The 14,220-nt window shown below is 43.8% G+C and overlaps 1 protein-coding gene across 1 annotated transcript in view; it reads left to right on the top strand.

Moving 5' to 3' along the window:
- The window catches only part of LOC109424429 (proton-coupled amino acid transporter-like protein pathetic), a 48,345-nt gene that overhangs the window by 13,230 nt on the left and 20,895 nt on the right, over positions 1 to 14,220 (top strand). Inside the window, exons 3-4 of the mRNA XM_019699533.3 lie at positions 7,864 to 7,941; positions 8,014 to 8,164. Of these exons, the coding sequence (XP_019555078.3) occupies positions 7,864 to 7,941; positions 8,014 to 8,164 (229 nt within the window). The remainder of the gene's footprint in view (positions 1 to 7,863; positions 7,942 to 8,013; positions 8,165 to 14,220) is intronic.

The raw sequence follows: 14,220 nt of genomic DNA, 5'->3' as shown, positions 1-14,220 counted from the left end.
TAGCTCGCATCGCTTGAAAACTCCGAGTGCGTGCAGGTACTCCTTGAGCATGATCCTTGACTCGTATCCGTAGAGCTCAACCGGTCTTATGTATCAGCGTAGCGAGCTAGGTGAATCGATCAAGTGGAGAACGATCTGCGGACCCTTCGCAGAGTGCGGCACTGGGGACACGAGCGGATGACTCCTGTGTACAGCAGAGGTCACTCAGACCTTAGTCTGACCGGTAAAAGTAACATGGTGCACTTTGTGTGTGAATCTTTTCAGACCGCAGCTACTTCTGGAGCCCGTAGTAGGTACAACTTCCACTGATGATGCGACTTCGTATATAACGGCTAGCATTGTTATTAGCCGTTAGTAAGGATCCGAACTCCTCCACCACCTCGAAGGCATGCCCGTTTATCGTCACATTACTACCTAGACGAACCCGGTCGTGTTCGGTTCGCCTGCAAGCATGTACTTTGTTTTGGACGCATTCAGCAACAGTCAGTTTGTTGCTTCGCGTTTCAGGCGAGTGTACCTACACCTCTGCCACCGTTTCAAATGTTCTAGCAATAATATCCATGTCATCCGCAAAACAGACAAGTTGGCCGGTTTTGGTGAAGATCGTACCCCTACTATTGAGCCCAGTTCGTCGTATAACACCATCCAGGGTGATGTTGAAAGTTCATCACCTTGTCGCAGTCCCCGTCGAGATTAGAATGAACAGAATAGTTCACCCAAAATCCTTACGCTGTTCTGCACAGTTTATCGTTGCTCCTATCAGTCTGGTCAGCTTCCCATAAAAACCGTTTTGGTCCATGATTTTCCATAGCTCTGTGCGGTCGATACTGTCGTATGCCGCCTTGAAGTGGATGAACAGGTGGTTTTTGGGACCTAGTATTCACGGCATTTCTGGAGTATTTGCCGTACGGCGAAGATCTGGGCCGTTGTCGACCGGGAGGCCGTCGATGAAGCCGGCTTAATAACTTCCCACGAACTCATTCGTTTTAGGTAACAGACGACGGATGATGATCTGGGATAGCACTTTGCAGACAGCATTCAAAACAGTGATCTCTCTGAAGTTGTCACATTCCAAATGATCGCCTTTCTTGTGAATGGGGCAGATAACCTTTTCCTTCTACTCCTCCAATATCTGTTCGGTTTCCCAGATCCTGACTATCAACCGGTGCAGACAGAAGGCCAATTTTTCTGGGCCCATCTTGATGAGCTCAGCTGCGATACCATCCTTACCAGCTGCTTTGTTGGTTTTGAGCTGGTGAATGACATCCTTAACTTCCCTCAGAGCGTGGGAGTTGGCTTATTTCCGTCCTCTGTTGCATTGGCGTAGTCGTTACCTCCGTTGTCGTGGTCTCCCGTGCGAACGTCCTCCACATTCAGGTGCTCGTCAAAGTGCTGCTGCCACCTTTCGATCATCTCATGTCTGTCGGTCAAGAGGCCTCCGTACTTATCCCTGCACATTTCGGCTCGCAACACGAAGCCGTTGCGGGATGCGTTGAGCTTCTGGTAGAACTTCTGTGTTTCATGGAAATGGCACAGCAGTTCCATTTCCTCGCACTCCGCTTCTTCCAGGCAGCGCCTTTTTCCCGAAAGAGGCGGGTCTGCTGGTTCCGCTTCTGTTTGTAACGTTCCTCGTGCTGCCGGGTTCCTTGCTGCAGCATTACCACCTGTGCTGCGTTCTTCTTCGCGAATTAGGATCTGCACTCCTCGTCGAACCATTCGTTTCGTCGACTCCTTTTCACGTACCCGATGATGCTCTCGGCTGCGTTGTTGATCGCTGCTTTTACTGTATTCCAGCAGTCCTCTAGAAGGGCCACATCGAGCTCGCCCTCGTCTGGCAACGCTGCCTCGAGATTCTGCGCGTATGCTGAGGCGATATCCGGTTGCTTCAGTCCCTCAAGGTTGTACCGTGGCGGTTGCCGGTACCGTACATTGTTGATAATGGAAAGTTTTGGGCGCAGAATCGTAGGCCGCTTTCGTTCGTCAGCTGGTTGGCGCTAAACTTTTCAATCGTCGGTCTGAATTCCTCCTCCTGGCCTACCTGAGCATTTAAGTCACCTGTGATGATCTTGACGTCGTGGCTTGGGCAGCGGGCATACTCGCGAGTACTCGTAAGTTCATGCTGCGCGTAAAATGCGTCTTTGCCATCATCATTGCTTCCGGAGCTAAGGACTGTTCACGTTTATTATGCTGAAGTTGAAGAATCGGTCCTTGATCCTCAATCTGCACATCTTTCGTCGATAGGCCACCAACCGATCACGGGCCTCTGCATGTCTCCCATCACGATGAAAGCTGTTCCCAGCTCGCGTGTGTTGCCGCAGCTCTGGTAGATGGTATGATTACCTCTAAACCTTCGCACCATGGATCCTCTCCAACACACCTTCAGCAGCACCATACGATGCCAAATCCGCCGTCCTTCAGTAAATCGGCAAGTATACGGGTGCTCCCAATGAAGTTGAGAGATCAGCAGTTCCACGTACCGAGTTTCCAATCGCAAGTCCTTTCTGTTCGCTGGGGTCGTTGCTGTTGATCTCGGTTCGTATTATTCTGTTGCTGATTTCCGTTACAATAGTTTTTATGGCTGGCTCGTAGGGCCTGATACCAACCTCCTACTTTCCGGAGGACCATAGTGCACACTTGAACTTGGAGTCCTTCCGTGGCACTCGGACGTTGATCAGCCGCTTCTTACATGGGGATCAGACGCTGTTGTGAGCCGCTCCTCCTGGAGAACAGAACAGATGATGATGCACTTATTCATCTTGAATTGTTCAGATAAATGGGCCCGGATATTATGGTCCATTAGATAAATATTTGATGATTTCAAATTGAACATTTTACGCTGTGAATTTCCCATTTAAAAGAATATCAATCATTCGTTGTGTCATATCTGTCATCTACAAATGATTTACTTAGCGCATATAAATTAAGTAGCTAGGATTGCGGCATAATGTAGGTGTTATTGGGTTCTCAACTATCAATCAATCAATCAATATCATCATATATATAAAAGCCCAGAGTTGTCTGTCCTTCCGTCACGCTTTGAAATGTTTCATTGAAATGTTTCATTGAAGAAGTTTCTGGACGCTATGAATATTATGAAACATCTTCTTCTTTTTGGCATAACGTCCCAATTGGAACAAAGCATGCTTTTCAGCTTGCTAATTTTGTGAAAATTAATTAAAGTTTTAGAAAAAAAGAAGAACGTTCTGAAATGTTCTGAATTATTAAAGTACTTTAATTTTCGAAAACTTTCCGGAAGTCTCTGGAAGTTCTCTTACCCTCAGCATAATTTTGCTGAATACCCGCGAGTTTGCTGTTCGGCTGGATGCGCTTCGAACATTAATTCACGGTGACTGAAATAAAATGAAAAAATCGCAGTTCCTGAGAAACTTCTAGAAGTTTCCTTACGTTTCAGGGATTAGAACCCTGTAACAGTTAAAGGTGTGTACTTGGAAGTATACTTTCTGGCGCTTTTCATTTCTTAATACATAATAGTATACCTTCTGGCGCTTCTCATGAGCCCATTGCTGAGTGAAATGTTTCGCATATTTTCAATGGCTTCTGAGGAAACTTCTGGAAATTGTTATTCTAGAATGCTCAAGAATCTCCTTGGGGGATGAACATTTTCTAAATCTAAATTCAGGAGATCAAAAACGGCATATGAATTCAAGTGTTGTCTATCTGTCCTCCCGTCACGCTTAGCAAAGTTTGACTGAAATATTTCACGTATATTTCGGTGAGGCCAGCATGATATGATCCGAGTGTTCGAGATTGAAGTCGAATCGAAGTCGAAGAATTGAATTCGAAGAAACTCCTTTTCTACCAGAACGTCAATGTAATTCCAGAGATTTCTGTTTCAAATATGAAGATATTTTTCTAACTTTCCTGGGCAAAGAGGAAGAAGAAGAAGAGAAGAACAATATTCTACAACATTGCGTATGACCCGCAGGGATGAAAATACCATTTATACAAATGTTCAAGAGTTTTCCAAACAAACTGAAAATACAAAAAAAAACTTCACCAAGAAGAAAAATAAGTTTTTGAAACATCTTAAGAATATTCTTTGAAGGAATCAATATGCTTTTTTTCATTATTGGAAGAAATTTTCTGGAACTGAAACAATGAAAAGAATATATTCTAGGACATATATCGAAGGAAGGACAGGCGTTTTTCAAAACTTTCCGTAATAAATTAAATATTCGTAAACTTTTTGTTTCGAATTAAATGAAATTTCTGAATCTTTCCTTGGCGAAGAAGTTGGAGAAGAGGAACGAGAAGAAGATAAAGATACGCATGTTTTTGGAATATTCTGGAACATTCTCTGATGCAGGAAACACTAAAAATGTTCGTGAATTTCCGATATACAGGGTGTTAGGGTCCTGAGTGCAAACTTTTTAAAGGGTGATAGAGGACCATAAATGGTGAAAAAAAATGTTCTACGCATATGGTCAAATCTCAACCGTTACGTAGTTATTGAACTTCCCATGTTTTTGACTCTCATAGCCTTAACTGGCTATAACTTGAAAATGGTCAAACTTATCGCAATTGTTCGACCCTTATTCGAATGATTATTGAATTTTCTATCAAATGGCATCTTTGAATCGATTGGTTTAGTTAAATAACTAAGTTTTCTAGAGCAAAATTGCTCAAAATAGTGTGTTTTAAATTGTTTTTGTCAATTATCTTCGAAACATGCGTAATAAATTCAAATTCTTCCTTTGGCAAAGTTGTGACCCCTGTTTCACTCTACATTTCGTTTTCTGACACCAAACTTCTAGCTCTCATCGTTTTCTTGCAATTTTGATTTAGACATCTCATTTCAGGTCATAAATTTGCAACTGTCAAGGTAAGCACTGTTTTGCGCACTGTGCCGCACACTTAAATCGAAATTTCAAGAAAACAATAAGAGCTAGAAGTTTGGTTTTAAAGAACGAAATGTAGAGTGAAACAGGGGCCACAACTTTGCCAAAGAAAGAATTTGAGTTCATTACGCATGTTTCGAAGATAATTGACAAAAACAAATTAAAACACACTATTTTGAGCAATTTTGCTCTAGAAAACTTAGTTATTTAACTAAACCAATCGATTCAAAGATGCCATTTGATAGAAAATTCAATAATCTTTCGAATAAGGGTCAAAAAATTGCGATACGTTTGACCATTTTCAAGTTATAGCCAGTTAAGGCGATGAGAGACAAAAACATGGGAAGTTCAATAACTACGTAACGGTTGAGATTTGACCATATGCGTAGAACATTTTTTTTTCACCATTTATGGTCCTCTATCACCCTTTAAAAAGTTTGCACTCAGGAACCTAACACCCTGTATAATGCAATATTTAGAAGCTTTCTGTTTCTAATTCTAAAAAAATAGGAACATTCCTGTGAGAATCATAAAGATTCATGAACATTCTCGAACATTTTTCGTAGGAATCAAACCAATAACATACATGTTCGAGTATTTTTCACAAATCATAGCATATTTAAAAACTTTTTGTTCAGAATTCGGAGAAATTTTTGGAGTTTTCCATTGCAAAGATATTAAGAAGAAGGAAATTCTAGAACACTTCAGAGGAATAAATATGGTTTCTGAATAAAGTTGTAGATAAGCAAAAAATGCATAACATGAAATCGTGGCTAGCCACGTCGGGTCAGCTAGTATTTAATATTTACTTCGCAGCAACAGACCAGTTTGCTTACAAAGTTCAATATTGACACACTTGTCATAAGTTCATTAAACATTTTTCCTGTACAGGTTGACTTTTTTGGAAACCCAACCAAGGTAATAGAAGGCTCCAATAACTTCTTCATTGCAAATTATTATTAGTACAAAGAAATCTTCTTTTGTTTTGTTATGGTGCATGTTATACATGCTTACCCTGCGAGAGTCTCACGTTTTAATCAGGTGTTGTGTATACAGAACTGTAACTAATGAGCCAATTCAAAGCTGGTGCCTATTCCTCATTTAGTTTTCAAGTTGGTGGAAGTGTTTGGTACTGCTTTACAATAATCCTTACATATTTTAATTGGGAGCACCTTTTTTTCAAAATAAGGGAATACTTCCAAATTACAATATGGTGTTTCGTAGTGTGAAGCATATTATTGCACCACTCCATAATTTTTTTAGGTAAGTTATCTTCCTTCGAACCTCTTACTAGACGGAAAAAATTAGTGAACTATGGTGGTTTCTTCAGTCAGTAGAAGCAAAGTCTTGAGCCGATTATTAAACTTAGAGTCATCAAGATTACCGTCTACCCCCGTTGGTTTGACCTCATCTAATTTGAACACTTTTTAATTTGACCCCCTCTAATCTGCACATCGTTTAAACAAAAAATGGTTCAAACGTCATTCTGCTTATGGAACGGGGTGAAACGGAACGCAGAATCAAAACAAAACAGCAAAAAGGGTTACCATCAGTGTGTTTTTCGATGCCCACAGAGTTACTAGAAGTTCAAATTAGAAAATTAACCCCGTTGGTTTGCATGAGGTGTCGTTCAAACCAACGGGGGTAGACGGTATCAAATTAATCTAAAACAAAACAGTCACTGCCTATCGCATATATTGTGGGACTACCTATTGATTCTATACGGTTTTATTATACCAAGATAGGTGAAGCATCCATTCGCAACCATAATGAATAGTGACAATCAATTACCCCCTCAGGAAGCTTATCTTGATTAGATAGTTTGGCGAAAACAAGTTGTTGTGGTCGAAACATTTGCACTTGAGAATTGTAAACAGTAACGACTTCAAGTTGTGGCACCCAAACAATGATGATGTTCTACGCCTGTTAGGTACCGTGATTCCGGGTGCAATTAATCACTTTTCACGGTTTTTTGCTTCTATTTTTTGAGAGATTACCGATATGATCCAACTCATTGCAACAAGTATGACAATGGATGCCAACACCGCCATCACTTAACGAGATTGATAATTTTACTGCAAATCATTTTAATGTATTTAAGTACAAGCTCGTAGAAATCCCACGATTTTAGACGCATAAATCTCATTAAAACTAAGCCAGCGCACCAAAGTTTCTTATTTTAAGCTACAAGTAGCAAATGAGTAAGAACAGAATAAACTTTTACAAGTTTTCTAATTGTTCAATTATATAAAGTTCGACCAGTTCGACAAACCTCTAGAAAACGCCTGAAAGTATGCAATGTTCGTAGGAATGTGTGATTACTTCCGCAAAATTCACTGTTAAACGTGAATGTTTATAGAAATCGGCTTAAGCGATTACACGACAGCTAGGAACATCCGTATATTACATTTGCGATACTGTTACGGCAACGAAAGTTTGAAAGTATCTTTCAAATTGATAAAACATGGGAAAATATTGACTTTAATACAAAAATGTGCAACAAATTAGCTATGAAACTTGTTAACTCGTCATTCAATAACCCGTTTGAGCTTGACGCGTTTATTTTTTGTCAAATAAAACTGGCCCTCTAGTTGATCAATTTCCCCCAAAATTACGGCGCATTCTTTGCCATTACGAAGAGTTTTTAAACTAGCTTTTCTAGCAATGAAATCTAGCTATTAACAAATTCTCTAAAATGCATGTGATTTGGCAATGTATCAACTGAAAAGTAAATTTAGTATTGGCGCTTGTGTCAACTATACAATCAAAGTGAGTCAGTGCCTCACTAGCTTTCAATCTACTCGGACACATTGCAGCCATAGAACATAATATAGTTATTCAAAAACAACTTGGAACGAACTCACCATCCAGTCTACCGTCCACGGACGCGAATATAATGTTCAGAAATGAAATTCCATCCCATACATTGTTCCATTGTTCCACCAGTTTCCACCACCATCCGTTTGTACCGGATCCTAATGAATTGATTCTTTTCTCTTTGCAGCACAAAGCTAGCAGACAACCAAATAGACGATGATGACTACAATCCATTTGAGCATCGCGAAACCGACAAACCAAATAGGTAAGTCACCGAGCTGAAAGCTTCATGCCAAAACTAAGTGCTAATGGATGATTTATTGTCCTCTCATTGCAGTACAAGCGGCTCTCTTATCCACTTACTCAAAAGTTCCTTGGGCACCGGCATTCTGGCTATGCCGGTGGCCTTCAAAAACGCTGGTCTCCTTTTCGGTGCCATCGGTACGGTGATAATAGGTCTAATCTGCACACATTGCGTCCATATTCTGGTGAGTAAACAATCAACCATACCATACCACCCGAAAACAATCGAAAATCACTCGAAAATCAATCACCCATTAATAGGCATATTATCGGTAGCTTCTTCGGTTGGTGGGTTTATTCTGAACCGCTGCCGCCAAACAATCGCAATTGACTTATTGCGCTATCAAATTAGCCTTTCGAAATGATTGACTGTAATGCCCCACGACGGTATGGCACTGATAGCAACCGAATACTGCCCTCCTAATCAATTGCTGGCCAATAAAATGACGCTTTATAAAATCTAATTGTACCTACTAGGTGTACTGATAAGCCGCAATCCCCGCCACGGCTACCCAAGTTCGCCACCTATACTACCGGACGGCTCTTTTCGTATGCCTTCTTTCCAACGGACAGAGAACAGCAATATCAAAGCTAATGTAATTATCTAGTAGGGGAGCTGGATAGAAAACGCTCTTTTGGAGAAAAATAGGAATCGTCTTCATATGAAGCACAAATTGCGTCGTGTTTCTTGGTACTACCATCTGTTGTTCAAAACAGGGAATCATGAAATAAAACGCTGTAATGTAGGCATCACGCATTACATTGCAAGTAACTAAATTGAACTGCCTTTGGCGTCACAATATGTTTTTGAACATTTCATACAGATAAAAATAAATCTAATTTAACCCCTCTCTCCCCAATGTACAACGACTGATACCAGCCTAATCAATTGGGGAATTATCCCAGAGCTATTTATGAGCCACCTACTGATGACTGACGGTACTTGGCTTACCACCCAGCTGATATGGCAGCAGTCGCCCATTCACCCCAAATAATCCACAATGGGTTATTGAAAAGCGATCCGTTGTCGTAGATTAAATCCGGCCGTCCATATCTAATCCGCTTGAGCTGGCAGGTATTGGCGTTGTTTTGTCGTGTCCAAACAAATTTTGTTCTTCTTCGTATATTTCGGTGACTCTGTCTATCTTGACACGGGCGATATACAGTGACGCGTGATAGGTCCCGTGTCGTGATGCAATCATGGCATGGTGTTCAAGTCTAGGCGATATCTATAGACGATATGCGCTAACCATGTTAAATATATTACAGTCGGAAATCGATGGTTCGGAAATACCCAAACCCAAGCGTACACCATCCGTTAGCGAATTTACCCGACAAATAGGAGTATCGATAAGAGAAGTGTCATCGTGCAAATCTAAGGGATTAGTCATACTTCGTATGCTTCTACTTTTCGATCACGTCACGTTGGGCCATCAAGAAGCTCGCGACACGAAGCCTTTTCGATATGAATTGAACATCTGGTAGATCTCCCGTATTTCTTTCCTCATATGTTACGTTCACACAGGTTCCGTGCTGCAGCATTACCGCCAGCACTGCGTTCTTCTCCCCCAACATCACTTTGCACTCCTCGTTGAAGAATTCCGACTCCGTTCAACGTACCCGACGGTGGACTTCACTGGATTGTTTTTTTTTTCCTTATAAACCATGGGGCATAATCTGCTCAACAGACACCTGAACAGGGAGATCCATGTAATGTGGTGTTCAGGACCGTCTTCTACAAAAAAGTAAAAGCCAGGGCTACTAAACAACATTCCTATGGTCGCCAAACCCTTCATCTCTCCGGAACCACCAAGATGACATTGCTTCAGAGAGAGGCTATAGGGCATGTTGCACCCTCAACGTTAGCTGCGTAGTCTGCAGCAACGAACATTGATGACTCTTCTTTGGGGAGTCCACAAGGTAGCATGCTGGCGCTTAGCCAGCTTCGCGAGTGGTCCTTACCACTTTCTTTGTCCTAAGAAGGCAGGCATGGTCGACACCACATCTGCTTCCAACTGCACAGCAAGCATCAAGAACTGATACCGCGTGCACAGCGATCAGACCTTCCCGCAAGTAAGCCCTACCAGCCAGCACACAAAAGGACGAGCCGTCATGGGGCCTCCACTAACCGGGGACCCCTTTCCAATTGCGGGCTCGGATCCATCCCGGTAGACTGGTGCCACGACAGCAATGCTACCACGATGTTCTCCCCGCGGCCATTGAATCGCTGAGAGGGTCGATTTCGACCGCAGGGCACCGGTATGACCTACGTAGCTAACTCGGAACGCCTAGACCACCTCTTGTGTAGCGTTTGAACTACCCATTCTTCAAGTTTGAACTAGCCAAAAGCTTGCGCTTGCTCGCATACACCGCCGAGCAATTGGACATCATCAGTAATAGTGCCACTATAGCTGTGGAGGATCTTTTGCAGGCGTACTCAACGTGGCTACCGAAGGTAAGCTTATCGTCAATCACCACCCTTAAGTGTTTGACGCTTCAAAGTGATAGTGCAATCGCCTACACTGATCACCGCTTGCTACTGCGACTTTCTATTGTTCACAACCACCACCTGGCCTCCACAACCTTGATCGAGTGGGCAATAGTCGACTCCATTCCTTCGATCGATTCACCGTAGACGTCCAGCGTAATGTAGCCAATGGGAGCTCTAGGCTCAACACCTGGTCGTACATGACATTACATAACACCGGACTTAGGATGGAACCTTGCGGGACTCCTGAGATTATGTGAAGGCTTTTCCGAGAATCTTGTACAGGTACCCGAGTATCCCCAGATGTAGGAGCACATCCAGAGTCACTACTGCACAGCTTCAGTCTCAGCAATTTCCTAGTGCTTGGAAAATGTCCTATATGCGTCCTGTTTTCAAGAAGGGTGACAAGACTGACGTTCTCAATTACCGTGGGATAACCTCCCTTTCAGCAGGTGCGAAATGCTTGGAAACTATTGTCAATAAAGTGATGTTCAGTTCGTGTAGCAGTTACATTAGTGAATCTCAACATGGATTCTACCCAAGGCGTTCAGTAGAAAGTAATTTAGTTGACTTCACTTCTACCTGCATCAGTACGATGGATGATGGGGCGCAAACAGACGCAGTTTATACTGACATTAAGGCTGCTTTCGATACTGTAAACCATGACATTCTCTTGGCTAAACTGCTTCGTCTTGGTGTGTCTGCGCGTATGTGTAATTGGCTTCAGTCGTACCTTAAAAACAGAAGGTTGTGTGTAAAGATTGGATCAACCGCATCGTTAGCTTTTACCCCTACTTCTGGTGTACCACAGGGCAGCAACCTTGGGCCTCTGTTATTTTCGTTATATTTCAATGATGTGACTATTCTGCTCGCCAACGGTGGTTTGCTAATCTATGCCGATGATCTGAAAATTTTCCTGGTTGTACGAAGCTTAAGGGACTGCAAGAAACTTCAAGAGCTTCTGGATCATTTTGCTTGTTGGTGTCGCATAAATTTCTTAGCGGTAAGTGTGTCCAAGTGCTGCGTCATCTCGTATTGTCGCCGCAAATCTCCAATAGTGTACGACTACAACATAAATGGACAGGAACTCAAACGCGTTGAGAAAGTTGTAGACCTGGGTATTTTGCTTGATTCCCAATTGACGTTCAAGCTACTTACACTACTCTTCTGTTATCGACAAAGCCAACCGTCAACTGGGTTTCATCCTAAGAATGTCAAAAGAATTCGACGATCCCATGTGTCTCCGTTCTCTTTATTGCTCTCTCGTCAGATCAGTCCTGGAATTTGCGTCGATAGTTTGGTCACCGTACGAGGCGGTCTGGGTTGCAAGGTTAGAAGCAGTACAACGAAGGTTTGTCCGATACGCCCTGAGGAATCTGCCTTGGCGTGATCCGTTGAACTTGCCACCCTATGTTCAACGTTGTACCTTAATGGGACTCGAACCGCTGTATGTCCGGCGCAGAATTACTAGAGCTGTGTATGGTGCGAAGATAATTCGAAACGAGATTGATTGTCCTGCTTTGCTTGAACGCGTTCAACTGTATGCTCCAGAGCGTGTATTAAGGACAAGACAACCTATACAGGTAGCATCGAAGAATACTGATTATGCAGCGAATGACCCGATAAACTCGATTTGTAGTGATTTCCGTCTAGCCTATAATGTTTTTGATTTTAATTTTTCAATTGACTCTTTCTGACAACGCTTGAGCAGAACCCATATTTTTAATTAGCACCTAAGACATAGTATTAATCTATTTCATTTAGACCCTGTTGTCCGATGAAAACAAACACAATAAATAAATAAATAAATAAATAAGTAGCGAATCCCCCTGCTCTTACGCTCTCGGCGGTTTTTGTAACCGACAGCATAGCGTCTATGGCTGATCTCCCCTTCCGGAAGCCGAACTGGCTGCTCGAGAGACAATTTACTACACCATCTGTATGCCTCAACATTCTATTGAGGATGATCTTTTCGAGCACCTTCTCCGCCGTGTCGATCAAGCATATTGGTCAATATGCCGACGGGTCTGCGGGTGGTTAGTTTGGAACTCCGTCCGAGCCTGGGGCCTTACCTACACTAAGGGACTTAGCTATCCCCGCAAGTTCCACATCGGTGACCCTCTCCTCAGCGCCAGCCCTAGTCCCCGGCTGTCCTTCGAAAGGAGGTCAAGGACTGCTTCTCGGTGATCCCCTCCAACATCTCTGGAGATTGCTCTGTAGGAGCCATTACAACTCTCGTTTTGGCCATCACGATCCTGTAGGCATCACCCCACGGATTCGCATTGGCACTCTGACAGAGACCCTCAAAGCAGGTCTTTTTGTTTACCCTCATCTCGGTCTTCAGCACCGCTTTTGCAGCGGAAAACACCACCCACCGTTCGTTTCGCTTCTCCTCAGATCGTGCTCGCTGTATCCGCCAACTAGTCCTTAGGCAGGTGCGGCGCCACAGGTCCACAATCGCGTCGGTTCACCAGTAAGCCGGTTGCCTCCCATTTCTAGGGTAGACTCGCCTAGGCATGGTCGCATCGCACGCACGTGAGAGCACAGCTACCAGCTCATAGCCGTCCTAACCAAGTAGGTTTCGCTCACGGCGGAGCGCCTCTCTAAATACCTCGTCATCGAAGTATGATGTCTTCCATCTGCGAGGGCTTGACCTTGGCCTAGTCGCCTCTTCCTCTACTCGCTGCCTGCTGTTGTTGTAGTCGATATTGTAGCGAACCGCCAGGTGATCACTGTGAGTGTAGGCATCGTATACTCTTCGGTTTGAACTACTTGTTAGGCCAGGCCAGGTGTCTCTAGCAGGATCTGACCCCGCTGGTTCGTGAAACGGCTTCCCCGTTTCACTGCACAGCCTTTAAAATCACTCGCTATTACCACCGGCCTTCGCCCTGTCAGCACGGTCGGCATCTGCGTGAACTGCTCGATTGGGCACCGCGGAGCCGCATAACAGCTACAGAAGAAGACCTTGTTTACTTTGGCGACTACGAAGCCCTCATAGTTAGTAGACACCAACTCCAGGACGGGGTATCTACCCGTCGTCCATATCGACGCCATTTTTCTGAATCCATCCGCGACCTAATTGCCGTTGATATTCCTTACTTTAACGGATTTTTTACGTCCGTTACAGGTTGCCAAACCAATGCTACCTGTGTTCCTGCCGGCCCCTTTCGAAGCCGAACGGCTGTGGTGGCCACCTGCACCTCACACTGTTGCCGCAGTGTCGTGACGAGCTCTTCCGCTTCGATTACCTGGTTCAGGTTTTTCACTTCCGCTGTTAGAGGCCCTCACAGCGACCCCTTCGCCAAGGACCTCTTCCGCCAAAGTTTTGTAGGCGACGCCTTTGCGTTTCTTATCGCACTTTAGCTCCAGGATCATTTCGCCCGTACGAGTCTAATACTGGGACGGCGGCTGCTTCGCATCGCCTTCAAGACGTCCGAATACTTAGACTGTTCGGTCTTTATGACGAGCGCGTCGCCCTTCTCGCACTTGGCACCTACTGGTTTGACGTTCCTAACTTCCTCGACCTGCGGCTTTTTTTTCTTCTTCCTCTTCCGTTCGACTTTCATCGAAAAGGGGTCCTCCCCTTGGTTCGCCCTACTCTGTGATTGCTGAGGGCCTACCAACGATTGCAACCCCCTGTTCCCTTCTATCAGAGACGGGCCAACCTTTTCAGGCCCAGCTTTCCGGGACGCCTGGCTGGAGTCGGACTTGCCGGCATTACTGCCGACCTTCGGAGTTATTATTCTCCTGGTC

This window comes from Aedes albopictus, chromosome 3 (genome assembly GCF_035046485.1).
Source record: "Aedes albopictus strain Foshan chromosome 3, AalbF5, whole genome shotgun sequence".
In the NCBI taxonomy this organism is placed as follows: domain Eukaryota; kingdom Metazoa; phylum Arthropoda; class Insecta; order Diptera; family Culicidae; genus Aedes; species Aedes albopictus.
This window is presented reverse-complemented; position numbering and strand designations above follow the sequence as displayed.